Source organism: Rhipicephalus microplus, chromosome 7 (assembly GCF_043290135.1).
Source record: "Rhipicephalus microplus isolate Deutch F79 chromosome 7, USDA_Rmic, whole genome shotgun sequence".
Taxonomy (NCBI): domain Eukaryota; kingdom Metazoa; phylum Arthropoda; class Arachnida; order Ixodida; family Ixodidae; genus Rhipicephalus; species Rhipicephalus microplus.
Window position 1 is genome coordinate 84,586,713 of NC_134706.1, and position 26,830 is coordinate 84,613,542.

The 26,830-nt window shown below is 45.6% G+C and overlaps 1 protein-coding gene across 1 annotated transcript in view; it reads left to right on the plus strand.

Annotated features, from left to right (window-relative positions):
* LOC119179580 (cytochrome P450 3A43) overlaps positions 1 to 26,830 on the plus strand; it is a 41,599-nt gene that overhangs the window by 7,337 nt on the left and 7,432 nt on the right. Inside the window, 8 exon segments of the mRNA XM_075869393.1 lie at positions 3,971 to 4,096; positions 6,247 to 6,484; positions 7,753 to 7,883; positions 20,616 to 20,700; positions 22,568 to 22,640; positions 23,746 to 23,854; positions 24,357 to 24,448; positions 24,546 to 24,686. Of these exon segments, the coding sequence (XP_075725508.1) occupies positions 3,971 to 4,096; positions 6,247 to 6,484; positions 7,753 to 7,883; positions 20,616 to 20,700; positions 22,568 to 22,640; positions 23,746 to 23,854; positions 24,357 to 24,448; positions 24,546 to 24,686 (995 nt within the window).

Genomic DNA, 26,830 nt, shown 5'->3' on the forward strand with positions numbered 1-26,830 from the left:
AGCCACGACTTCACACTTCCCACTTGTGATTTTGAGCCCTTGTTTGCGTAGGTGGTGCGATGTCACTGATGCTGCCTTCTGAAGTCGAGCGCGAAGTTGACGTCAAGTCACACCTGATGTCCACACATAGATGTCATCAGCATAAATGGAAAGTCGTACACTGCTTGGTTGCTTGCCAACTAGTCCAATCAGTGTTAGGTTGAATTGCGTCGGGCTTAGCACACCGCCTTGCGGGACTCCTCGGCTGCAGTAATACTCGGGTGTCGGGCCACTCTCTGTCTGCACGTGAAATGATTTATTCTGTAGGTAGCTCTGAACCCACACGTATAACTTGCCACCGAGTCCCACTCTTTCTAGTGCGCTGAGAATGGCTTCGTGGGTGACATTGTCGTATGCCCCTTTAACGTCAAGAAACAGAGCAGCACATAACCGTTTGTAGGCCTTCTGGTGTACCACATATGTCACCAAGTCAACTACATTGTCAATTGACGAGCGGCTTCGTCTGAACCCGGACATGGCATCTGAATATATTTCGTAGAGCTCTAAGTACCATTCCAGACTCGTTAAAATCATCCTTTCCATAACTTTTCCCACACAGCTCGCGAAAGCAATCAGGTGGTGTGAGGAAATGTCCAAAGGTGACTTGCCGGCTTTGAGAAGTGGAATCAGGCGACTTGACTTCCATTCCTGTGTAACCATGCCAGTGTGCCAGGAGTCATTGTACAGCTGCAAGAGTGCCTTCCGAGCTTGATCTCCTAGGTGACACAGAGCACGGTAAGTGATGCCGTCAGGTCCTGGCGCTGACGAACGTCTACACAAAGCAAGCGTGGCCTTTAGTTCGTCCATTGAAAACGAAATCTCCATTGGCGGATCACGTGAGGATACAGAAAAGTCGGGCGTCTTCGTCCCAGTTGAATTTGCCCCACAGGCAAGCCTTCGACAGAAAGAATCTGCGACATCAATCTCTTCGCAGCGTAAGTGAAGTGCGAGAGATTATAATAGGTAGCGCTGAGTAATGGTTGTACGAAGACCCCTGACAGTTCTCCAGATTAGTGACAGAGGCTTTCTGGGATCCAAAGACTCGCAAAAAGATACCCATCGTTGCTTATCCAACTTGTCCATGTGACGCTGTATTTTCTCTTGTGTGCGTCTGGCCACTCTCAGATCGTCAAGTGACTTCGTGCGTCTATAACGTCGTTCTGCACGACGACGAATCGCTTGGAGTTTCTCGAGATCAATGTCCATATCAGTGCGAGATGAGCTCACCGGAAGCGAACGCGTGGTTGACTGTAGGGCACTTTTTATTGCGTCCTCTAGGTTGAAGGGTGAGGCGCCAACGTAGTCTTCCATAATTAACTTATATTTTTTGCCAATCGGTGCACTGCATGGCTCTGGAGGACTTGGGACTTGGAAAGTCGTCAATCTTCAGGTATGTTGGGGATGTGGTCACTACCTCTTGTTTCCTAATCCGAAAACCAGTGCACTCTGCTGGCGAACGAGCGTGAGACGAAAGTGAGGTTCAGGCAACTGCTATAGGCCGATCCGCGCAGATAAGTAGGGCTGCTGTCTTTCACAAGGATAAGTTCACATTCAGAAGCGAAAGACACTGTCTACCTCTAGTGTTGACCCTGGAGCTTCCCCATAAGTAGCGGTGGGCATTGAAGTCGCCAGTTATCACCCATGGCTGGAGAGTTGAATTCAACATTCCGCGCAAGCGCTCACGGTCTAGATGACTTGATGGAGGTAAGTAGGCTCCGATGATGCTGAATGTGGTCTTCTTGTTTTTTACTGTTAGGCAAACGTACTGGTTTCCTTCGTCATGTGGTACAGGGTGATGAACATAAGTTAAGTCGCGCCGTATGAACACAACGACCTTGCTGTGCTCTCCGTGGGTAGAAGACATAAAGCACTCATATCCAGACAGTCTCATGTGAGCTGACAGGTTCGGTTCACAAATACCAATTATGGAGCATTTGTTTGTGAATATATATTGCCGAAACTCGGACATACGCGCCCTAAGTCCTCTGGCATTCCACTGCAGGACAGATGCGTTTTTAACCTCCTCTCGAAAGGATAACATGTTGCGGGCCATCGTTTTGCCTTAGAGCTGCAAGCACCGGACTGAAAGTGTCCAGCAACTGGAGTGCGCTCTGCGCTGACAGGGTGTTCATGTTGCTTAGGAGCATGCGCATTACACTCATAAAAGTCTCCAACATGTTAATGACCTGGCGATCCTCAGTTGTCTTTTCATCAATGGTTCATGATGGTATCGAGGTTGGCGGGATTCGATGCACCTCTGAAACAGGCTGTGTTCATGGAAGTGATGGACACTTTTCACGAGGTGGGACCCTTGACCCTGATCCTGTTTCGGTGTATCCGTCTTCGCAGAGCTTGATGTTGGGGGGCCAGTTCTTCTTGTTTGAAACGACGTGTCTCTATCGGCAGATGTCACGTTTTGTGATGGTCGTCTGTGGTGATGCTGACGTCGCCTGACAGTAGCAGCGGCTTCTCTGTGCGTTGAATTGTTGCGCACCATGCGTTTCAGCACCTCGCGTTCATTTCGCACTCGTGGGCAATCTTTAGACGACGCTTTATGAGCGCCGTGGCAATTGGAGCATTTGAACGCAGTAGCGTGGCAGGTGTCTTCTGAATTAAGTTCGGCACACTGCGGGCACACGACATTGCTGGTACATACTCCTTTTACATGTCGCATCTTGAAACATCTGAAGCAATGTAGGGGCTTCGGTATATATGGACGTACCTGGTGCCGAACGTGGCCAACTTTGACGTGTGGGGGAAGACTGTCTCCCTCAGTAATAATCTTCAGGCAACGTGACTGACCAAGCCTTGCGATGTGCTTGATGAGGATGTCGTCTGTAGTTGGCTTTATTAAGATTGGAAAATCGTCAGCGGGAATGGAAATGTCCACGTCATAAATGACACCAACACTGCCCTTACAGTCAGTGGGGATCACTGATTTAACTGTGACTCTGTTGATTTCCGAGATGTTCTGTAGGCTTTGCAGAGCACTATGGTGTAGAACATCAACTGCCAGAACATTCTTCCATGAGTTGATCCTGACGTCTTTAATCTCATTTGGAGCGAGTCCTGCGAGGTATGCAGACAGTACTTGCCTGTTAAGCCGCCATATGTTGGCTGAAGGGTCCACAGCCATCAAGAGTATAGTGTGTGGCCAACGCTGCGCGGTAGCCTGCACGGTGGATATACTCGCCGTCGATGATGTTCGTAGCAGTCTCCTTTTTCCATTGCGGCTCATTACGACTGTGTAGTCGTCATCCGATGACGACTGTGTAGTCGTCATCCGTCTTGGGCTTCAGCGACAAAAAAAGACAAAAACTTTTTCAGCTTTTAGGGCACCAAGACTTAGCACGTACCAGTGTAAACACGCAGTCAGAACAAGACACGTGCAAGAGCAAACACCTTTACTGTACTTGTAGAGAGAAGAGAGAATAGAGCATGTGAAATGTGAAATACAAACCTTTGTGAGTGTATGTGCATGTGTAAGACGACTTTATTCTTATAGGCAAACGTTACTCATCTCAGATCGCGGGCGCTTAACGACTATGACGAACGAGCGGCTTCATGCACATTTCTGGTATAATAACGATAGAGGGAGGCTTTCCGGCATTTCCACTACGCTGGGCAAGACTCAGTGGTCGTTAAATTAGAATCAGAAAGCAAGCAAATAGCGCTGGCAAAACTACTAAATTCTTTTCGCAAAACCGACCAAAGAACCCGTAAGCGCGCTAACTTACAAGGCTAGGGAATATTGCATATTTTTTAAGGTTATCTTACAGCTGTCTCTCATTTCCTCATCGACTGGTATTATTTCTACTGTTTTCTTGCAATAGCGTGAGAGGCAGCGCTAGTTAGAGCGAAATTGGTGATTGCATCTTGTCAATGTCTGTGGTTCTCGCACCTGAATTCCAGTCTCCCATTTTTCCAACAGTCCACCATGAGGACCGATGAAGAGCACAGATTCCTAGGACAAAGTCTTCTGCATGCACGTGGCTTACAGTGGAAGAGAACTCGCAGCTGCGTTTCCTACGCATTCACGGCGAACAAGTTTAAGCAGGTAAGCAAGGGAGCCCCTGATCATGAACATGAACGTTTGCGAATGTTGACGTAAGACGTTCACCGATCCTGCTCCTACTTTTTAATGATGCTACGACTCAACGAGCACGGGGTTATTTTTAGCGTGAAACGCGTGCCCGCAATTTGCGAACCGGTGTCATTAAGGGACGTATACTGCGAGAAAATGGCAAGCTAAGTCAGTCAGTGCACGTTCATTTCTTGACATTCGCCGTTCACTTATATATTGATATGAATCATTCCAGGATTTCACCGAAGTTGCGTTACACTTCTGTATAGGGTATGGTTGCGTGTCGCACTTACGCGCGCGTATACGTGTTGGGCATAAGGATGGCTGACACAGCAGCATCTGACCAATGCGGTAGAGATGAATCTATTTGATTGATTGATTTCTGGGGTTTAACGTCTCAAAACCACCATATAGTTACGAGAGACGCCCTAGTGAAGGGCTCCGGAAAATTCTACCACCTGGGGTTCTTCAACATGCACCCAAATCTGAGCACACAAGCCCGCAACATTTCCGTCTCCATCGGAAATGCAGCCGCCGCAGCCGGGAATTGAACCCACGACCTGCGGGTCAGCAGCCGAGTACCTTGGCCACTAGGCCACCGCGGCGGGGCAGACGAAACTATTCAACGTAATTTGTGCGAGCGCCCGAAGTACAGTTTACAGAGATTGTCATTTGCAATGCAATTGATAAACTGCACAAACAAACTTTCTCGGAAGAACGAATGCTGCGTCAGCGACCGGTCCAAACGACCCAAAATAATTAAAGCTGTGCGTGCGCTACTGCGCTTCCCACGTTCAAGTGGTGAGACACAACGGCTTAGGTTGAAACGTACTGCGTGCGTTTGCATGTATGAGTGTTTCATTGATTTTATTCAATCTCTCTCTCACTCTCTCTCTCTATCATCTTTACAACCTACCTTTCTACACTCCTCGATGGAGGCGGAAATGTTGTAGGCCTGTGTGCTCACATTTGAGTGCACGTTAAAGAGCCCCAGGTGTTCGAAGTTCCCGGAGCCCTCCACTATGGTCTCTCTTATAATCATGTAGTTTAGGGACAATAAACCCCACATATGAATCAATTCTCCACCCCTGTGGTTGGTAGCCACCCATCTACTTGTACCATGTTGACCCTACCTGCAGTTTCTTTTTCATCGATTTCTCTATCTCTCTGTACGCCATTGCACTGCAGGATAGTCACTGTTACACCTCTCATTTGAACCAGAAGCACCTTTGCTCGTTGATACTACCCTTTCTTCTCCTGCAACCTAGCTCGACCACTGATTGCGCAGGCGATGCGATCACCCGGGCTGAACAAGCCCACCAACTTGCCCCGGCTGACTAACCTCTTAACAGTACTCCCAAAAGCACCATTATGGACAGCGATATGACGAAGAACGCTTTCCGACGGGCTTTCCGATGCGCAGCTGTACCGTGGAAAAAGGAGCAGGATGGTTTAAAATATGTTACCAAGCACACACTGATTTACTGGAATTGTTAAGGAGCCTCTAAACAATCTCTGAAAACGGAATGAACGAGCACGTTATTTTCTCCGGGTGTTTCCGTTTTTTTTTTTCGAGCAAGATTCATGACGCGACAAGTTTGTTCACGTGACGTCACGAGGAAAGACGTTCTCGGTTTGTCCATATGCGAGAGTTATACGATTTGGGTGTGAATAACCTTATACTCAGTTTAACATACTTGCACGTCAGTTTTGCCTTGTCTCGCATCACCATACCTCACTATCAACAGGTTTCACTTCAATTGATACGTTCGAAGCCGGCCAGGCAGTGTTTAGAGCGCAGAGGCTAGAAACGAGAAACCGTGATACGCTGTATAGTCGGTGCTAAGCTGTTCACGTAATTTATGAATAAGGGGCGGGGGGGGGGGGAGAGATATAGCATCAATATAAAGGTAAGTAAATTTGAGAAAAAGACCACACCATCTATTTTGAGATTGGAGTGGTTTAGAGGCCTTTTAAGATAGCTCTTCCGGTGAAGTAAAAGAAGCTGATGCATTCATTCGGTTCAGCATGCGTTGTATCTTACACTGGAAGTGCGACAGAAAAAACAGTTGCTACAGTGACTATAGCCCTTCAGTCATATACGTGCCTACATACACTTGCAGATGATTCCGTACATGTCTCACGTGGCTGACGTATTCGTCCAAATACTGGGCGAGAAGGCGGATGCTGGCAAAGAGTACCCGATGCTGCGTCTCTTCCAAGGCCTCACCATAGACTATGTGGGCCGGGCCGCGTTCGGGTTCGACTGCACTTTCCAGCGAGAGCTCACGCACCCCTTCCTCAAGACAGCGCAGGGCGTGCTGCCTGGCGTAATGACCGGACCGTTTCACATGTTAGCCCGTAAGTATATACTGCGCTTTTCTTCAACCTCACGTAGCCTGTTTTGCGTGTCAAATGTTTTACCTTGCAATGCGATATAAAGAACACGTGAATACGTAATCTCAAACGGAGGAAGATTGATTGATGATTTATATGTGGGGTTTAGCGTCCAGAAACCACCATAAGATTATGAGAGACACCATAGCGGAGAGCTCCAAATATTTCGACCAGCTGGGGTTTTTTAACGTGAACCCAAATCTGAGCCCATGGGTCTACAGCATTTTCGCTTCCATCGAAAATGCAGCCGCCGCAGCTAGAATTTGATTCCGCGACCTGCGGGTCAGCAGCTGAGTACCTTAGCCACTAGACCATCGCAGCGGGGCAAGTAGAGGAAGATGAGCCCGTAAGCTCAGAGTTTTAATTTTTGAGAAGTGAATGAAATGCAATTGCTGTCACTAAAGGTGTGAATTTTACGACTCACACAAAGAAATTTAGCGCATGCAGTATAATATTACTTTTGACACTAAGGTTAATACGAATAGACAACCACCTCAATACATTCTTGCAATTATTGATGTTTTCAGCTTATATAATACTATCTACCACGGTAACAGTTAAACCTTAATTGCAATTTTACCGAAATAGACCTTTAACAGGCGCGTGCTGAGAAAAAAGCTGACATCGGCAGCGTTGACTAGAGTAATGCAAAAAAAAAAGAATGCCAATGTCCCAGCTGGTACCGAGCCTCAGCATTCAGCGTGGCAATCAAGTATTCTGCCAGAATGCCATGACAGGTATCAAAATTGTTTTTGAAACGGACCCTAATGATCGTGAAACGTCTATTGTGGCCGCAGTACTCGCTATCCAATTTTACAAGCAATACTTATGTAGTCATATCATACAGCCGTCACTTCAGGTTAACGCCTGTTCGTTTAAGCGCCGTCCACTGAAGTAGAATGATGAAGCTGTGTCCAGAGACACCGTGTTCACGAGCATTAGCGATTAACAAATAACGGGTTTTGTTTTGGTGTTGCTAATACCATGCTGCTGTCGTCGTCGTCACGCAGCTGTAACCAACGGGTAATATATAAAAATATGGATTTCTAACGTTTGTCTGTGCGTGCATCTGTACATACTTTTAACGCCGCTTCGTCAACTTTCGTACAGTAAAATATTTACAATGCAGTCACCTTTCACCCGCATACTTCGCATAAAAACATCTATTCCGAAGGTACTTGGGATCTGTCGCATTTCTTTTTTCATGCAACGAGACTTTTTGTTATTTTTAGATTCCACAACAACAATGGCGAAATACGTAGCCCCGATCCTTTGGCTCAATGAAAAGTTTGGCACGTTCAGCTATGATGTATTCAACAAGCATACATCGAAGGTCATTCAGCTTCGTATGAAAAATCCTGAGGTGAGTTCGTATTGTTGTATGATTGTCGAACCACAACGTGAAAAGGGTACACGTATTTGTATCCATCCAAAGCTATGTCATCGCTAAGGTCCAAAATAAATTCAGGCAAGGTTGTGACCATTGTATTGTTGCGGTGATTACAAACACACGGAAGAAAGAAATGAGTGTATTACCAGTATTTACAAGTAGGTGAGAACCACCAGGGCTGCCAGCCTTTCGCGCGCTCAGTCCGCTTCTTCCTCTTCGATTCGTCTACGACGGTGGGGCCATGCCCACTGCCTCGTAACATTACCCCCGGCTGACGAAGCGCTGTCACGGTGCCGCTAAGTCAATCAGGACTGGCAGTATAGTACCGTTTTACTCGTGACACATGAACAACATCAGTAGGTGGTGTGGCAAAAGACAAGTGTTGTTGAACGGGAGTGATGAGGTAGTCGACGTCGGTGACCTTGTGGATAACTTTGTAGGGCCATGTGTATCGTGGGAGGAGCTTCTCGCACAAGCCTTCACGTTGATGCAGCGTCCAAAGTAGGGTGAGAGAGACAGCAGGGTAGTCAACGTCACGATGTCAGTCATCGTCACGGACTTTTTGTGAAGCCTGAGAAGCAGTGAGCCTAGTGTGCGCAATTTGGCGAGTGACGTGGGCTTGAGAAGCAACGTACTGAGCATACGTCGTTGGTTCGGTGGTATCAGAAGGAAGGAGTGTGTCGAATGGCAATGCAGGGTTGCGGCCGTACAGAAGAAAGAACGGAGAATAGCTGGTGGTGTCATGCCTTGACAAATTGTATGCAAGCGTAACGTAGGGGAGCGTTGCGTCCCAGTCACTTTCGTCAGAAGAGATGCACATGTACAACATGTCTGTAAGAGTTCGGTTGAGGCACTCTGTGAGACCGTTGGTCTGGAGATGGTAGGCAGTAGTAAGGTGATGTTCGTTAGAGCGGCTACGGAGGATTTTGTCGATAACTTTTGGGAAGAAGCAGCGGCCACGATCCGTCAGAAGCTGGTGCGGAGCCCCATGCCGCAGAACGACGTCATTAAGCAGAATGTCTGCGATGTCTGTAGCCTAGCTACTTGGCAAGGCACGAGTTATAGCGTATCTGGTCACATAGTCAGTTGCGACAGCGATTCATTGGTTGCCTGATACGGTTGTTGGGAAAGGTCCGAGCAAGTCGAGGCCGACGCGGAAGAATGGTTCCGGAGGAATTTCGATAGGTTGGAGCAGGCCAGTCGTATAGAAAGCAGGACGTTTGCAACGCTGGAAGTGCTCGCAAGAAGCGACGTAGCGGCGCACACATTTATACAGGCGAGGCCAAAAGAACCGTTGCCGCACGCGGTGATAGGTGCGTGAATACCCCAGGTGTCCTGCCGTCGGAGCTTCGTGCAGATGTTGAAGAATGGTCACACATAGGTGTCGGGGAATAACTATCAAAACTTCTGGACCATGAGCTTCATGTTGCGGCGATACAGAACTTTGTTGTGGAGGACATATTGACGGAGTAAAGGGTCGGAGTTTTCTGAAGATATTCGCTCAATTACCGTCTTGGGGGTTGCGTTCCGTTGCTGCTCTGTACCGATGTCGCGCAAATGAGATATGGCGAGCACACAAGAGTTGCTCTCATGGACAGCGAGGCTAGCAGAGTCCACCGGATAGCGCGAGAGACAATCGGCATATTGGTGCAACCTGCCATACTTCTAAATTACGTCGAAGTTATACTCCTGAAAACGTAGAGCCCAGCGACCTAGGTGACCAGGTGGGTCCTTGAGCGACGACAAGCAACACAGAGCGTGGTGGTCCGTAATAACTGAAAACTCCCGGCCATACAAGTAGGGGCGAAATTTCGCTACAGCCCCGACCAGCGCAAGACACTCGCGCTCCGTTATCGAATAGTTTCGCTCAGATGGGGAGAGAAGGCGGCTGGCATACGAAATAAGACGCGTTTGACCTCCCTGGTGTTGAGCGAGGACGGCGCCGATGCCATGAGCACTGGCGTCTGTGCGAGCGTCTGTCTTCGCGGACGGGTCGAAGTGAGCCAGTATTAGTGGTGAAGTGACCAGGTCGATCAGCGTGGCAAACGCAGCAGCTTGGTCTCGGCCCCACGAGAATGTCGCATTCTTTTTCAGAAGATCAGTTAGTGGTCGTGCAATTGTAGCAAGATTGCGTATAAAACCTTGGACGTACGAGCATAAGCCCACAAAACAACGAACATCTTTGGTCGGACAGGGAAGAGAAAAGCTCTTCACAGTGCTAATCTTGTCAAGGTCCGGTTGGACTCCAGCAGAACTTACGCGATGAACAAGTACCGTGATTTTTTGTCGGCCAAAATTGCACTTTTTCGATTTCAGCTGGAGCCCCGCTCGTTGGAAAACGGCTAGAATGGTCGACAAACGAGTTAGGTGGCTTTCAAATGTTGGGGAAAAAACTATCCCATCGTCGAGGTAGCAAAGGCAGATGGACCATTTATAACCATGGAGGAGAGAGTCCATGATGCGTTCGAACATTGCCGGGGCGTTGCACAGCCCAAAAGGCATACATAACCTTGAACGGATAAAAGCCATTCGGTGTGACGAAGACAGTTTTTTCTCGGTCTAAGTCATCGACAGAAATTTGCCAATAACCCGAACGCAGATCTATAGATGAAAAATATCGCGCGCCATGAAGGCAGTCCAGGGCGTCGTCGATTCGTGGCAGCAGATATACGTCTTTGCGGCTTATATTGTTCAAGGCACGGTAGTCAACGCAAACTCTCCAACTGCCATCCTTCTTTTTGACTAAAACAACAGATGACGCCCATGGACTTGAAGAGGCCTCTATGACTCCTTTGGAAAGCAGCTTCTCAATTTCTCGTTGTATGACCTGGCGTTCAGACTGGGAAACACGATATGGTCGCCGTCTAACAGGACTAGCATCGCCGGTATGCATTTGATGACGCACGACGGACGTTTGACCTAAAGGGCAGTCATCGATGTCGAAGATATCTCGGTAGGTGCTCAGAACGTGGTGGAGTTGCGCAGTCTGACAGGGCAGAAGATCCAGGGCAATCATCATCGTGATTTCGTCGGTAGGTGCGTTTGTTCGGCTGGCTGCAATTGAGTACGAAGAGTGTTCAGGGTCTAATCCCACAATGCTACATGCATCAAGTGGGGAAACATGGGCTAACGAAATACCTTGCGGGAGAACTTGGCTCGAACTACTAAAGTTGAGGAGCGGAAGCTGAACGTAGTTGTCCACGATAGTCACAATGCTATGCGGCACAGCAACACTTCGGGCCAAGAGTACATCCACTATTCGGGACCCTATGTAGTCACCGTCAGGAAGAGTTGGTGATATCGTTAAGGCCACAAACGTGGTGGCTTGCGGTGACAGCCGAACATAATCAAGAGCGCACAAGCGGCGTGTCGGTGAGGACGGCACAGCCCTAAGTCGAGGCAGTTCAAGTTGGAGAACGCCGATTGCACCGTCGATGAGAGTGGCATGAGTGGACAAGAAATCCAATCCAAGAATAAGGTCATTGGGGCACTGCTCATTAAATGCAAAGAGAATAGATGTGGGGTGATTGGCGATTGTGATGCGTGCGGTGCACATTCCTGTGATGGCAAGACTTCTTCCGTCGGCGACACGTATGATGCCAGGAGCAGCCGGTGTAAGCACTTTCTTCAGGCGGTGACGAAGTCGGGCACTCACCACAGAAATATGCGCCCCGGTGTCAATAAGTGCAGAAACAGTCAGGCCGTCAACGTCGACGTCGATCAAATTTCCTCGTGTCGGCAGTACGAGGAGAGGATTTGAGGTTGGTATCGAGGATGCAGCTTCACCTCCAAGAGCTGCACCGCTTAGGTTCCCTGGTGGGAATCGAGCGGGGAGGTCGGGCGTCGTCGTAGAAGAGAAGAGGACGACGGGCGACGTCCAGGCGGCGAACGAGACTGATTACGTCGAGGCGACGGTGAGCGGCTGTGCAGTGTATCAGGGGCATCGAAGGCGTAGGGTGGAAGGCGGCGGTAGTTGGTGATCGGCGCAGGGGGCTGGAAAAGGCGGTAGCTGTTGTCGCAGCGAGCACTGTTATAGTGGTTTCGGGACGAAGACCAGTGGTTGTGGCAGTACCGTGCGACATGACCTATGCGGCGGCAGTTAAAGCAGACCGGACGATCATCCGCAGTTCTCCATTCGGCCGGATTGCAAGGGCGTGGATGAGACCGTTCCTGAGGCGGTAACCTGAGATAAGGTGGTGAGCTTGAACGGAAGCTATTTGGTAGAGACTGAGCAGCCGTGCACACATCGAAGCCCAAATTGCTGAGTTATTCTCGCACAATCGACTGTACCAAGCACCCTGAGGTGCTTGTGAATCGATGTGACCGTTGGCGTGAAGAGCAGGTGTAATTTCTTCGATTTCCCGCCGGACAATTCGCGTAATTTCAGACGCCGGTGAAGACTGCCGACGAGAGGTCAATCCATGTGTGCAGGAAGACGTCGCAGCGGTGTTCGGCAGTCGAGTGAATGATCTTGAAATGTGCCTGCTTCAAGCCAGTTCAAAACACCGGCATTCTTGAATAATTTCTTTGGCAGTCACACAGTTCCGGCACATTAGCAGGTTGAACGCATCATTCATTATCCACTTGAGGACGTGGCCAACCTTATCATACTCCGACATGTCGTTGTCGACTTTACGACAGAGAGCCAGCACGTCCTGTATGTACGAGATATACGGCTCTGTGGACGTCTGAGCACGTATAGACAACTCCTTCTTCGCAGCCGCCTTTCGACCGATGGGCTTTCCAAATAAGTCGCGAAGCTTCTCCTAGAACGTGTCCCAACTGCCGGTCTCCTCCTCATGGTTCTCGTACCACACTTTGGCCGTGCCTGTCAGGTAAAACAGAACGTTGGCCAGCATGAGAGTCGGGTCATACCGGTTGAGCACCCTGGTACGTTCGTAGTCGTCTATCCAGTCGTCGACATCAAGTTCATCCGTACTACAGAACGTTTCTGGATGCTTCGGATGCGTCAGCACGTACGTGGGTGGGGGTGGGGCCGCTGGAGGCATTACCGTGGATGGTGCAGGTGCTGCTGAAGCCGATGAAGCGGTGGCTGTGAGATCAGTCCCGTGTTCCATCACGGAAACTCCAATTTGACGACCACTGCGAAGCTCTGTTGTATGGCGCTTTGTGACCCAGCATGTCTACCAATTTGTTACGGGGATTACAAACATACGGAAGAAATAAATTAGTGTATTACCAGTATTTACAAATAGGTGAGAACCACCAGGGATACCAGCCTTTCGAGCTTGTTTGTTTGTTTGTTTGTTTGTAGCCTCTTATCCATGGCTCGTACCCACTCTGGGGGATTGGCCAAGAGAACATATAGTCTCATACAGACGATAACTGCATTACTCCTTACAACGGAAAAAAAAGGGGGGGGGGGTTGTATAGTGAAGACACCAAAGATTTAGATAGTGAGAAAAAAGAATCAAGAAAGCAGACACTAATAGCTATAACTTGATTTTGGGAGCTGACAAGACAGCTGGTTTTGCCAAAGCCGATTAATTTGGTATGTCACGGATTTATCCAGATTTGAAAAATTACTTTTTGACGCAGTTTTTTTTAGTACCTGTTAACGCAGACTTTAGGTTGAAAAACGTTGAGAATCTTGAATGAAATTACACACTGCATCGAATGCATTTCTGTGGCAATTTTCCAAAACAGAGGCACCAAAACTTGGAACATTTTCTGTGGTTAAATTTAAATTTAGCTTCGCAAATGGAATATCTAAAAGTCGTTTCCTAATTAATGCATAGTTACGACTTGAGCCAAAATAATGTTCAATAGTTTCTGATTCTTCGCAAAACGGACAAAGGGGGAAAGTGTCAGACCAGCTCTGTGCAAATAAAAATTTAATGGGGGGACACGGCACCGGAATCTGGAGACTATAATTTCAAGTTTTTTTTGACGGACTCCACTGGGCTTTCCACGGAAGTTTGAGGTGCTGATAATCCGTCCTTCGTGTGATATTTGATTTTGAAAATAGCGAATTTCCTATATCTAACCCCTGATAAGTATTCTAGCTCGGGAAGTACTGAAATTACTGGTCCATCGAGTGATGCTCGTGCCAAAGCATCTGCCAATTCATTTATTTGTAATCCGCAGTGACCTGGGACCCACACTAACTTGAAGAGTTTTAAATGCGGCGGTGCTAAAGTGTGGAACGCTGCTAGGGCACGAGATTGTTCGGAGGTTGTCAGAGCTGCACACACCGAAAGTGAGTCTGTTAGGATGATTGCACTGGTCTCGGTCGTAGGAATTTTACGAAGAGCTAAAATAATAGCTACTAGCTCGGCTTGAAATATAGGAGTGAAATCTGGAAGTCTTACTGAAAAAGACCAGCCGAGGAAATCAGACGCAAATCCTACGCCTGCCTTTTTATTGTTGACAGAAGGATCTGTAGCTATTACATTTTTTGTTTCTGCATGTACCAAGTAATCATTTAATGTAGTGGTCAAAAATTTAAGAGATTGCAACTTGGCTTGTGGGGGGAAGATTTCATCGTACTCTATTCTAATGCTGTGGGTTGAGGAATTAGTTTCAATTACTATGCTAATGTCTACATTTATGCAATCCAGTTTCTTTTTAACGGAAACTATCTGAGGGGTATGAAATCTAGGCCAATGTGCAAGAAACCAAGAGTCAGGGTCGCTGATAAATGCGTACTCTGATCTTCGAGCCGGTAAACTGTAAAACTTTAAGAAGGTTTGAACCGTTAGAATGCGGAATCGACAGAGGAGTGTTGGCAATCGCGCTTCTTGATACAATATACTATTCGCCACGAACCTGGGAAGTCCCAGGCATATTCGCAGGGCTTCTCGCTCTAACCTTACTAGAGGTTTAATTTTATAACCAGCGGCCCCCGAGAATAATACACACCCGAATTCCAATATTGGTCGCACATACATTTTATATATCTTAACATCGTGTGTCTGCGCAGCCCGTATTTTCTGTTGCTTAACCTACGTAATAAACCTAACGCCCGTTGTGCCTTTGCTGTCATATATTCAATGTGTGGGCTCCAATTTAGCTTTTCATTATAAATCATTCCTATGTACTTGACTGAATCTACTTATGGAATAGGTTCCCGATTATATAATACAGAAATTGAAACTGTATCTGCTATAGGAAATACCAAGAGCGCGCACTTTTACTGATGCTCAATGAAAATGAAATGGATTGCACTAAAATTTCTAGTGTATTAATATATCTTTGAAGGTTTTGATGTAGGGAGTAATGTCGCCCTCGGCAGCGAAGAACACGATATCATCTGCATAAATGTCGACACTAACATCCTGAACAATTGGAATAGGGCTTATCAGTATATTGAATAATGCTGGAGATAGGATGGACCCTTGGGGAACACCACATATCTGTTTGAATTTATGCGAACAGCCATCCTTCACGCAATACAATTCCCTTGATTTTAGGAATTTCGCTATTCACTCAGTGATATACTGAGGAAGCTTTAGACTCTGCAAGGTGGTCAGTAGAATAGAGTGCTCGACACTGTCGTACGCTTTAGCTATGTCGAGAGTTACTAATGCGGCGTACTATTTCCTTTTATGAGCAAGCTGTATTCGACTCTCTAAACCCGCATGGGCGCACCAAATTGAGCATTCACAACGAAAACCAATTTGATTTGGCTTTAATATAACCTTATTCGTCATCCAGGAGTTTATTCGGCCCTTTAGAACCCTCCCTAAGAGTTTCACCATGTTCGTAGTTAGCGAGATGGGTCTGATATTTTATATGGTAAAACCTAATTCTTGCTTTTTTAATATTGGCATTACCTTAGCTATTTTACAGGCATACGGTATCCAGGCATTCTTTAAAGAGTAGTTTATAAGATTGAGGACGTCGCCGGGGAATAGCCTAAATAAAATTTTAATCATAGGAACTGTGATTCCATCTGGATCAGGAGCGGACGATGGTAGATCTCGAATTACTTTTGATTTATCAGACTGCGTTACGTTTTCGAAGTCAGTGTTTATGCTAGCCTTTTGCCAGTTGAAAGCCATAGTCGAAGAAAATCTAATTTCTAGACCTCTGCCAATTGACTCTAAAGAGTTAATCGTTTCTTCCAATGATAGTTTTTCATATTCAGTATTTACTGAAGACGGCAGGATTTTGCGAGATCGCATATATTGAAATAAAGCTTTCTTATTTGTACGTTTCGAGAGAAAATCGAAATGTCTTTTATTATAATCTTCTTTTGCTTGGGCTACCATGTGTTTAAATACAGCGGCTAGAAATTTTTAATCTGACCAGTTCCTAGGGGACTGATTATGTATTAGCTTCTTCCAAGCTGCCTGTCTTCGTCTGTGGTCTCGTGAACAGTTGGAATTTCACCATGGGCTATAGGGTACTCTCTTCGCCGATTTAACATCAAATTCAGCGTTTTTGTATGCCCTTTTAATTACTGCGCTTAATTTCATAGCTTTAGTGTCATCTCCATCCTGAGAGGGAGCGTGTAAAGCAGTTTTTAGGTCGTGTTAAATTTTGTATAATTTATATAGGTCCGGGCATGGAAGCATGAAGGTTTGACGGGGCAAGCGATCGCGAACATTATTGGAAAGTGGTCACTGTTGGAGGCGCAATCAAGGGCTGTCCACGATGTACTAGCAATGGCCGAGCTTACAAAGCTTAAATCTGAGGCGGAGCGTGAATGACCTCGAATAAATGCGGGAGTTCTAGCATTAAGGCACAATAAGTTGTTGTCTACCGACCAGTCCCACAACCGTTGTCCACACTGATTTGTTCTAAAACCCCAGCAGGTATGGTGAGAGTTGAAGTCGCCAACTGTAATTTTGTTTCTTTACAGCATGAATTAGCAGCCATATCTAACAATCTCGAGTCTTGAACGCCTACAGGAAAGTAGACGTTTATTAGCAAAAAAGGCAATTATCCTGGCAAGGTAATATCTAACGCAAAAATTTCGCATTCAGAAGACATACATATGTATGAGTTTATAACTTTTAAACTATTTTTATTGTTTATAAAGAAAGCTGAACCTCCACCTTTGGTTGGACAGTCTAGACGAAAGGTTTGAAAGTTGGGTAGGTGAAATAAATGATGTTTGGAAAGCCAAGTTTTTTGTAATGCAATAATAGCCGGATCGAATTTGGAAGACAGGTATAACAGATCTGTTATCTCTGAGTGAAGAGATCGGCCATTCCAATGTATAATTTTAGGAGACCCTATGATTTCGTTAAAATGGTTTCGGCAACTACCTTATCTAAAATACTTTCCTTTAGAAAATCGGTTTTTGATAGGTTCTCTTTCTGGTATTTCTTGCTTTTTACATGTTTCGGCGAGCCAGGTTTTTTCGATACAGGGGATCTAGAACGCTTTAGGCATTTGAGATCTATGTCCATATCTTGTGTGTCCTGAGAAGCTTCCTGTGCACTGTCGCTTTGCGTCTGAACGCCTTCTCCAGAGGGCTCTGCAGACTGTGTATTCGGTGGAGTTATCTCCGATTCTGCCTCACTTGTCGGATGTGCAGACTCAGCATTTTCTACAGCCGTACTTATATCTATCTGTGCTCCATAGACTTGTGCAATTTGGTTATTCACAATGTGCGACAGCGACTCACATATGGTGGTAGCAAGGCGTTGCATAGCCTTATCCACAGCCTTCTCGATCATGTCCGCAATTGATAGGGAAAAGGATGCTTCCATTGCTATGTTATGGCGGGCAGCTGCTCCTGCATACCCTTGAGTTCAGGCTTGGATTTCAGCAATGGCATCCTTTCGGGAGCATCGCCTTCTGTCTACAATTTCAAGGATTTGGATTTCACGTGCCTTGGCTGAGCGATTTGGGTTATCAGCACAGTGTGCTTCATGGCAAAGACAGCACTTTTCTTCATTACTTTTAGAGTCGCTTGAGTTGTGCGTCTCACCACAAATTCTGCATCTAGGTACTGACCTGCATCCTTTCACTGTGTGGCCATAACGCCAACACTTAATACACTGTAGGGGACGAGGTGATAGTGGCTCCACTCTGTATATTAAAGGCCACGCTTCGATTTTGGTTGGGCGATTCGACCCGGCAAATGTAGCAATCACGGTCTCCGTTGGGACCTTGTTCTTGTCCACAACTCGACTACATCTATAGATAGCTATCACATCTGCTTCTGAAAACATATCTAATATCTCAGTTGGGGTCAAGTTGACATCGACACACCGAACTAGGCCTTTGACGCAAGCTAGGTGAGGTGGAATGAATGCGCTCACCGGGTTGGTAGCGAATACCGAGCATTTTAGTAGGTCTCTAACACAGAGCTGGTCAGACGAGAAGCAAAGAATGCCACCCTTGCCGAACTGCCTGACCTCTGTGATGCTTTGGTAGGGAGTTGTAGCGGCTCTCGACTTCGTCTGAATCATTTTTGGATTCTTCATTCGTATAATACCATCGTTGCTTGGGACCAATGCCGCAGGAACGGATGAGATGCCATTGCGTAAAACAAGTCCACTGGCAATTCCTGCGAAGGAAGAGAAGCAGACCAGAGGAAAGCCCCTGGTCCTGGTGAGGAAAACGGCATCTGACTGGTCGTACTATCTGAAAGTACACTCGCTAATCAATTAGGACACTATAGAAACGCTTATGAAAAAAAAGAATACCCAAAATCAATCACAACTACTAAATTCTTGGCCAAACCCTCAGAGCAGGCAAACGTCAGTCGCTGATCGAGCCTCAGTACGAGAGCGGACCTTTCGCGCGCTAAGTCCGCTTCTTCCTCTTCGATTCGTCTACGACGGTGGGGCCATGCCCACTGCCTCGTAACAGTATGTTTGAAGCAACTTGACGGCGTCCGACATGACAAGCCATCACTACTAGATAAATGAGAAGATAAAGGCATGCAGTGGAGGAAAGAGGCAAGAGGATGAAGCAGAGCAGCGAAATCATATATGTTGCCTGAAGCCATTTTGTCAGACGCAAACAAGAACAGCCACAACCACCTAGTGGTTGGTGCATCGTCGTCGTCTTCACGTTTGATTCTATTGATCCTTACTACAGTGCTGGATAACTATGTTGCTGGGGGCTGTTCGTGCTGCTTGGTATTACACAGAAGTCTACTGGGTCATATCCAAAGTTTCTCGGCAGCTACTGCAATCCTGAAATAGAAGACGCCTCATGATACTAAATGCTTCTATTGATTAGCATTTCTGCTTCTATTGTTAACGATGCTGTACTCTGCAATGTACGTGCTGAAAAACGCTACGTAGATTAGATTGAATCGCTTTATTCATCTGGGAATCACAATTAACTTTCTCGTAAATGCCCAGAGAACTTCAGAAAATATGACCACTTGAAAATAATGTCACCGGCGTTTCGGTGAAGCAACCTAGCATTGAACACTTGTGAATGGTGAAAAATTAGCTGTGATTGAAACATGCCCAATGGTCTGTCGACTACAAGTTAATAAGATTATTTCATTGAAATCATCGCCCTCAATTCGGGGGCTCCGGTTAGGCTCCCGGTTGAGCACTGGCCCTCGCTGGTCCTAGTAGTTGGCGCCTACATCAAGCGCCTCGAGCCATGTGACACTCTCCTTATGCCGATGGTGGATCAATTTACCTGAAGCATTTGCCACCGAAAAAAATACGAATAATAAAAATTAGCTTAAAATTAGAAATAATGAAAATGAAACTTTGCCTTCAACTGCTGCTCGCATCACCGAATCACAAAATAAAAGCAAGTTAAAAAGTATATACCAAAGATAAAAAGCTACATTTTGCCAACTTGGCGGCATAAACAAGTTCCTGTTTCTGTTAGTAGTGGCGTCCAGCTCTAGGCTTATAAACACTGCATCATGGTATCGTTAGATCAATACACGGCTGATGCGAATATGGCTGGTATACTTCGAGGCATGCGGAAAAGGTAGAATAATTGCTGCGATACCTACGCGTACCGCTAAAATACATGTGATCGGGATCTGTTAGGGTAGCATCTATCCGTGCTGTCGAATCAAGCGTTTATATTCAATTACACCGAAACATACCACGGCACACGCTACATAAACGCGCACGCTGCGCTGGTTGAAACAGTGCGTGCTCCTGCATTCACCAGCACTTGCCAGTGAAAATTCCAGCACTTCCAGCGCGTCCCAGTGTGCACCAGCTTCACGGCGGTTAAGCCAGCGCCCCTACCAGTGTGACACAGCATTTTGCCAGCGTGCCCAGTGGAGTACCAGTAGATACCAGCCTGTGCCAGTGTCTCCGGCGTGTACCAGTGGCAAAAACGTACTGGTATCATGCTGGGGATGACATTTTTTGCAATAGGGTACGCAAAGCACCTCTTCGTCCCCCTCACCATCTGTTCCAATTCTCCACTGCACTGAGTACAATTCTTCCAAACCCGCCCTCACTGCTGTGAGCAAAACCTCGAAAAAAAGACAAGTGAGCTACTAGTTGTCATAGGAGTAGCTCGATTTGTTGCTGTTCTTTATCGACGACAGGTAAAGTCTTTGCTGCTAATCGACAGTATTGTTTATTGATTCATTTTGCAATAAATATTACTGTTAAAATTGAACATGAGGTATTTTGTACGCAGTACTGTCTATCATTATTGTGAAAATTCGAAAAAAACATTAACAGCTCTTTATCAATATAGGAAGGATGCTTAAAAATATTGTGGCGACGTCCCGGCTTGAAGTTTCTATCTCAGTGTGTTGCGATTATTTGTGCCTCTGACTTTCAGGCAAGGAAGCCGGACATGTTGCAGACGATGCTTGATGTCGAAAGCGAAGAAGGGCAGCTTCCATAATCATCACAACTTCTCGATGGTCAGTAGCTTCAGGCTCATTATTTCCATATTAAATGTCATTTGGAAATGTGTACGCTTTTGTCTGTGTTTTACACTATGCACAAGAGTGCCAATGGTATGACAACATCTGTTTGCTCCCCTTCCGGTCATAAACTAGTTACCATGCCTGAAGCAGTTCAGAACAGAGCCACCCCTTACATTAAAAAAATTGCAACAATCATTAAAGTGTGACTTAGCTCAAGCCCAATTATTCCCTTCAACAGTTGTTCGCTGGCAACGGCATTCGCTGTGTGTATTTTACAGGTACGTCTACACTAACAAATATAGCCGTTAAACCTTGAATGCCCCCTTTACACGTCACGCAGTGAACGTAATCACCTCACCTTCACGCACAGATGTGCCAACACAAACGTGTTTAACAGCTCTTACTGCCCCGAGACATCCGAGTGTAGAATAATTTTCTTGATACAATTGTCCCTGATAACACGTTTCGACACGAACTTGAGGTGCGTTTTGAACAATGGCGTCGTAAAATTGTCTTCACGTTTGGCTTTTAGGTTTCCCTCGTTTTCACATGATGTTGCATTGCAATTTCCTTCTACCACAGCAATCTGCTGTTGTATGCGTTTTTTATATATCGCTGTTGTATTGCGCGGGTAATATTGCTGCAATGTAATTTGGGGGGCAGGAAGGTGGAAGGAGGGCTGTTTTATTCACTCGAATCGTAATCATTTTGCTTGCAAATTTGATTGGGTTTACAATAAAATCTTCTTACTCAATGCCTTCGGGCCTGTAAGTTTGTCTAAATTTTGAAGAAATAAAACTTCTCTTTCTCTTCCAAAACTGTTCTTATCTGTAAACTCATAGCGAACAAAAAAAGTGCAGTTCTGGAGACCTTTTATTGTGTCTGTGTTATGAATGCGAGCACTGTTTCTTTGGTTTATCATAATATTAAAGGCGAACTGCAACGAAATTGGGCACTTCGCAAAAAAGTCTATAGATAAGTAGTCTAGCTAGAGGTAATCCTGCCTGCGAAATGTCGCCTTGGAAATCTTACCTTAGAAGAAAGCGTGCAAACGATGATGTTTTTGAGGCAGAAACTAGAAAAAACGATGCCATTATGGCTTACCGAAAGTGACGTAATGACAGAAAAATCGAGCACGCACATCGCGGGCGCGCCTCTTAACGTGTGTGGGTTTTTTTTATGTTAAGAAAGCTGCGTGAGCATGCCTCTTATGGAACGCTGGTCCGGGCTTCCCCACTAGTGAATTCGCAGTGTCGACACCCGTATTCAGAAGCGTGCCTTGACTTGACTTGTCATCGACTTCAATGCAGCATGAACGCGTTTTGAACGCACTGTGTTTAGGCGGTGTCAAGGTAGTACAAGCGCACAGACGTGTTTCGAATGCGCTTCATTGCAAGCGGTTTCAACACAGCAAAAGTGATTCAGCGGCAGGGTAGGATTGCTCTCAAGGAGCGACGCGGCGACGTTCTGTACTACTCGTCATATCCGGTTCAGTCTGATTAGCCTGGGCACACCGCTAGAGCCCCGCGTCATCTGCTTGCTAAAAACTAGAGCATTAAATACTCGACTGCAAGATTTTTCACTAACGTTATCGTAACTTACCGTATACATGCTACGCAATTGTGGCCGATTCTGCCCAAGTAAAATTTTGTTGCAGTTGGCCTTCAAGTTGATGTAAAATGAAACTTTGTGAATGAACGTGCAGCGCAGAGCCTTTTTTAGAACTCACGTGCCAGAAAATTTTGGGTATCCACTATGTCACATTTGAAACTTGAGTTTTTGATAAATACGCTGCTGCTACGCAAAAAAAGATCCAAGTTTTCATACCATATTTAACTAATGCGCAACTTATTTCACGCAGCTGATGCCAAGCTCTACAAAAGAATGAGCCCAGAAGAAGTCGGCATCAACACTACCATTCTATTCATTGCCGGGTAAGAGTAATCACGAAAAAAAAACTGCTGCTATGTAATTCACCTGTCTTATTTGATGATGCATGGCTAATGAAACAGAGGTGAAAAGCACAATGAGCTTCAAGTTTGAGTCTCATATTTGAGAGAAATGTTTACTTATTCCTAGCTGAAGAACGGCTTTTACTGAAATGCATGGGCACTCTAACTCTTGCATTTTTCTGCTGAAATGCAATTTTCTGCATGGGCACTCTAACTCTTGTTAGAAAACAGCAGCGTTTAGGTGGCGCAGTGTTTTGATATAGATAAAGTATTGCGGCACTATACAAAAACCTCAACAACAACAACAAACAAACAAACAAACAAATAAACAAACAAACAAATAAGCAAGGAACAAAACATCAAACAACTAAATAAGCTCACCATTTCAGTTAGCGCTACCTGGAAGGTAGCGGGAACATACCGCGGCGTGGTTTTACGTTCTTGCGCTGCAAGTTTTAAAATTACGTTAGTCTGAGAATCGGTGGCTATTTCTGTTTATAAAATTATTTGTAGGTCAAGTGGTCGAAGGGTGGTAACAAAGCGCGAAATGCAGTTGTCAGAGACAGGCTTTCGCATTTGCCCGTTTTCGTGTCATACATGTCGCCACGATTCGTTTCCAGTTTTCTCCTGAAATCAGGGGTACACACACGATTGCGACCACTGCGCCAAATTCAACCCGTTCAACGTATTCTAGAGCTTTGTTTAGCGGAGCAATGCAAGCTGACCTGACGACAGATGCAAGACGCTCGGTTCTTCTTACCATGCTTATATAAGTTCTAGTTGTGTGTATGCATGTACTACAAAATCCCACTTGTATTTTTCTTGTGAAGTACCGAAGCTACCAAGAATTCGACGATGCCAAGTTTGCATTGTTAGATTGCATTGTTAGACGCGGTCAGTTTATAAATTTTCAGTGTTTATGTGTGGCTTATATTGCGGTGTAGTCCACACGTATTGCTTCTATTCCTGTTGCTCTACGTGACATTTTCTTGCGTACGTTTTCTCTCTGACTGTGCCAACATTTCGTGCTATGAAACGAATGAGTTTAACTCTAATGGACATGTTTTAATTATCTGGCCTATTTCAGCTTCGAGACGACGGCTACAGGGCTGAGCTACCTCGCCTACATTCTTGCCAAACATCAGGATGTCCAGGAGCAGGTGCGGGAAGAAGTAAAATCTGTGATTGAGCGTTATGTGAGTACTTTTTATTAATTTTTTGTGGTAGGCGGCTTAACCGTGTAAGTGATTAACCCGTCTATCATATGCCACTTCATGGCATATTTAGTGAGATAAGCATCACTTGAAGCTTCAAATCCTTAAAAGCCAAATATTGTGCACTTAGAGCACATACATAGGGTTCAAAAGCTGTCATATTTTATGTCATTGCATGTCATCGCAACTAGATTTCAAATTCCTTTCTGCGGAATGTGTTTTTGTGTCTGAAATTTTCGTTCTAAGTGAATTTAGTTCGGTAAACGCTTACAGGTACAACAACGAAATGTTCATGTGTTGTGAAGTTTAATATAGAACAATACGCAAGAAATAAATTCATGACATCATTGCTATTCCAAAGACGGTAGAATCAAGACATAAGCGAAAATGTTCCTTACGCTCGAACATTGGTTCTAAAGAAGACGGCGGATCGCACTAGACGTTGAAATATTTGATTTCACAACTAAAGGCCCTTTTTTCGCAGGGTGCACTGGATTACACGGCGGTAACGCAAAGCCTGAAATACTTGAGCAGAGTTGTGGACGAGACGCTTCGTATGTTCCCTCCGGTCGTTACGTAAGTAACTCAATACTACAACAACGCAAGAGCAGCAAGCTCAGTTGCGCGGAAATTGTGGGGCTTATGTATATTCTTCGCGTTCTGAATCTTCCAGTTTTACAACCAGGAGTGCCATTAATGACTTTGAGTATAACGGAATCAAGTTCAAGGCCGGCACCAGCATTCTGTCGCCAACCATTCAAATCCACATGGATCCTCGAATCTGGCCTAACCCGGAGAAGTTTGACCCGGAAAGGTAAGTGATTCAGGGCTACGTTAATGCAGCTGAGTAGGGACTGAATTAGAATATTAGTTTAAATAAGGTCCGTTCTTAGGGTATTCGATTCGACGTCTTGCCTATGAGACCACGTATTTGGTTAAGAAAATAACTTTTTTCGATACTGGTTGTTGTCAATGCGCCTGCGCATATGCTTTGTCGGCGTGAGGGTTTTATAATGAATTAAGTGGCAAGTGAGTGTCTTTCCTGCTGTCTGTTCTTTTCCTTGCGAAATCTATGCTTTCCTATACAATATAGCATAGAAGGATAAATTATGCCTACAAACCACCTGATGATGACCTCGGTAAATGGAGATGTCATTGCATTCGACAATTTTTGTTGTTATTTTTGTACTTAGCTCTGCCTCTCAATGTGGAACAGCATTGATACTTTTACGTTGCTCGGACATGCATTATTTCACTGTGCCATTTTCCTGCAACCGGCGTGCACAGTGCTCCTTAACCCATCTTTTTCATCATGTGACAACATGTTCTTTGATTCTCTTCGTTTCTCCTCAGAATATTCATCGAATGAGTGGTGTTACAAAATAAAAAAACTTAATAAAACAGTCTCGTTCACTTTTACTATACCTAAATTAGTGTGGAAGGGTACAAAGCTATGAGTACGGCAAGAATGTATGAGTATGGTTACATCATGGTTAACGAAAATACTAACTTTAGATATGTAGTTTTACAGCCGGTAATGAGAATGAGGAATCCGAACTAAGCACAAAAACACCAATTAAGCACTTCAGAGCCTGAAATGGTAGACACTCGACTGGAACATAAGGTCATCTGTATTTAAGCCACTAGTACTCTTCGTGCTTTCAGTGCAAGCTTAGAATCGTTCTTTCAGAACTAAACTATTTCATTGAGCTGTATTTTTCTTGAATGTGTCTGATGACAGCAGAACATTCGGGAAGCGGGAAAGTTCAACGGCCCATACCTATTTTTTTTCTTTTTCCTATGCAATGACGAAATCATAATTAGGAGATCACAAGAACCTCGAAATGCTGTACAACGAGCTATGGCTTGGCAGGCACGGGCTGCGTGTCAGCCAGTGGCGTCACTAGTTGGCAACGTTCGTTCATCGCAAGGGTTCTCAGGTGGGGTTAGTAGGTTCACGAACATATAGGCAAGACAGTGCTAAAAACTAGGCCATTCAACACACAGGTTGCGTCACCCGTGTTCACTGTCATGTGTTTTGCGCTGTTCTACCACAGGTTAAACACCTTACGTTGTGGCGAAAACCATACACGATGTACTTCAATGTTCGCACCGCATTCGTCGCCTTGTCGCATGTGCATTTTTGTGTGCCCGGTGTAACTATCGCAAAACATTTCGCGGAATATCACGATAGTAATTAATTCGACTTCATTCTTTTGCGTACGTTGCACAATAAAGTATAGAAGCGTCATTATGTATTCGTTAATGCTTCATAAATTACCACAAATTGCGTCAAAATCAAATATTTAACATAACTGGAGGCCATATAAATAGAACAGATCTAAAAAGACCACCCTGAATTTGTGCCATTGAGGCATAGTAACACAGCTAATTCCTAACAATTTACAGAATAAATACCATCTATTGCTGCAACTCAAATCCGTGGGGCCCCGCCGCGGTGGTCTAGTGGCTTAGGTACTCGGCTGCTGACCCGCAGGTTGCGGGCTACAATCCCGGCTGCAGTGGCTGAATTTCCGATGGAGGCGGAAATGGTGTAGGCCCATGTGCTCAGGTTTGGGCGCACGTTAAAGAACCCCAGGTGGTCAAAATTTTCGGAGCCCTCCCCTACGGCATCTCTCATAATCATATGGTGGCTTTGGGACGCTAAACCCCACATACCATCATCATCAAATCCGTGGGCTTTACAGTGGCAAAAAGGCACTTTATACTCCTGCCCAACTTTGGTGCAGCAGCGCGCCCTTCTTAAATGATCAAATAAAGCAGTCTACTCAGCGCAGCATCTCAAGTGGCTTTACTCTCTTGTGGATTAGGCTGCGATGCATTTGTGGCACAGCGATTCCGAGCACTCCACCAGGTTCTCGTGCACTCTGGCAGTAAGTCCGCAAATAAGGTGGAACTGACAAGAACTTACGACATATATCTTGTGGTTAGGGCTCA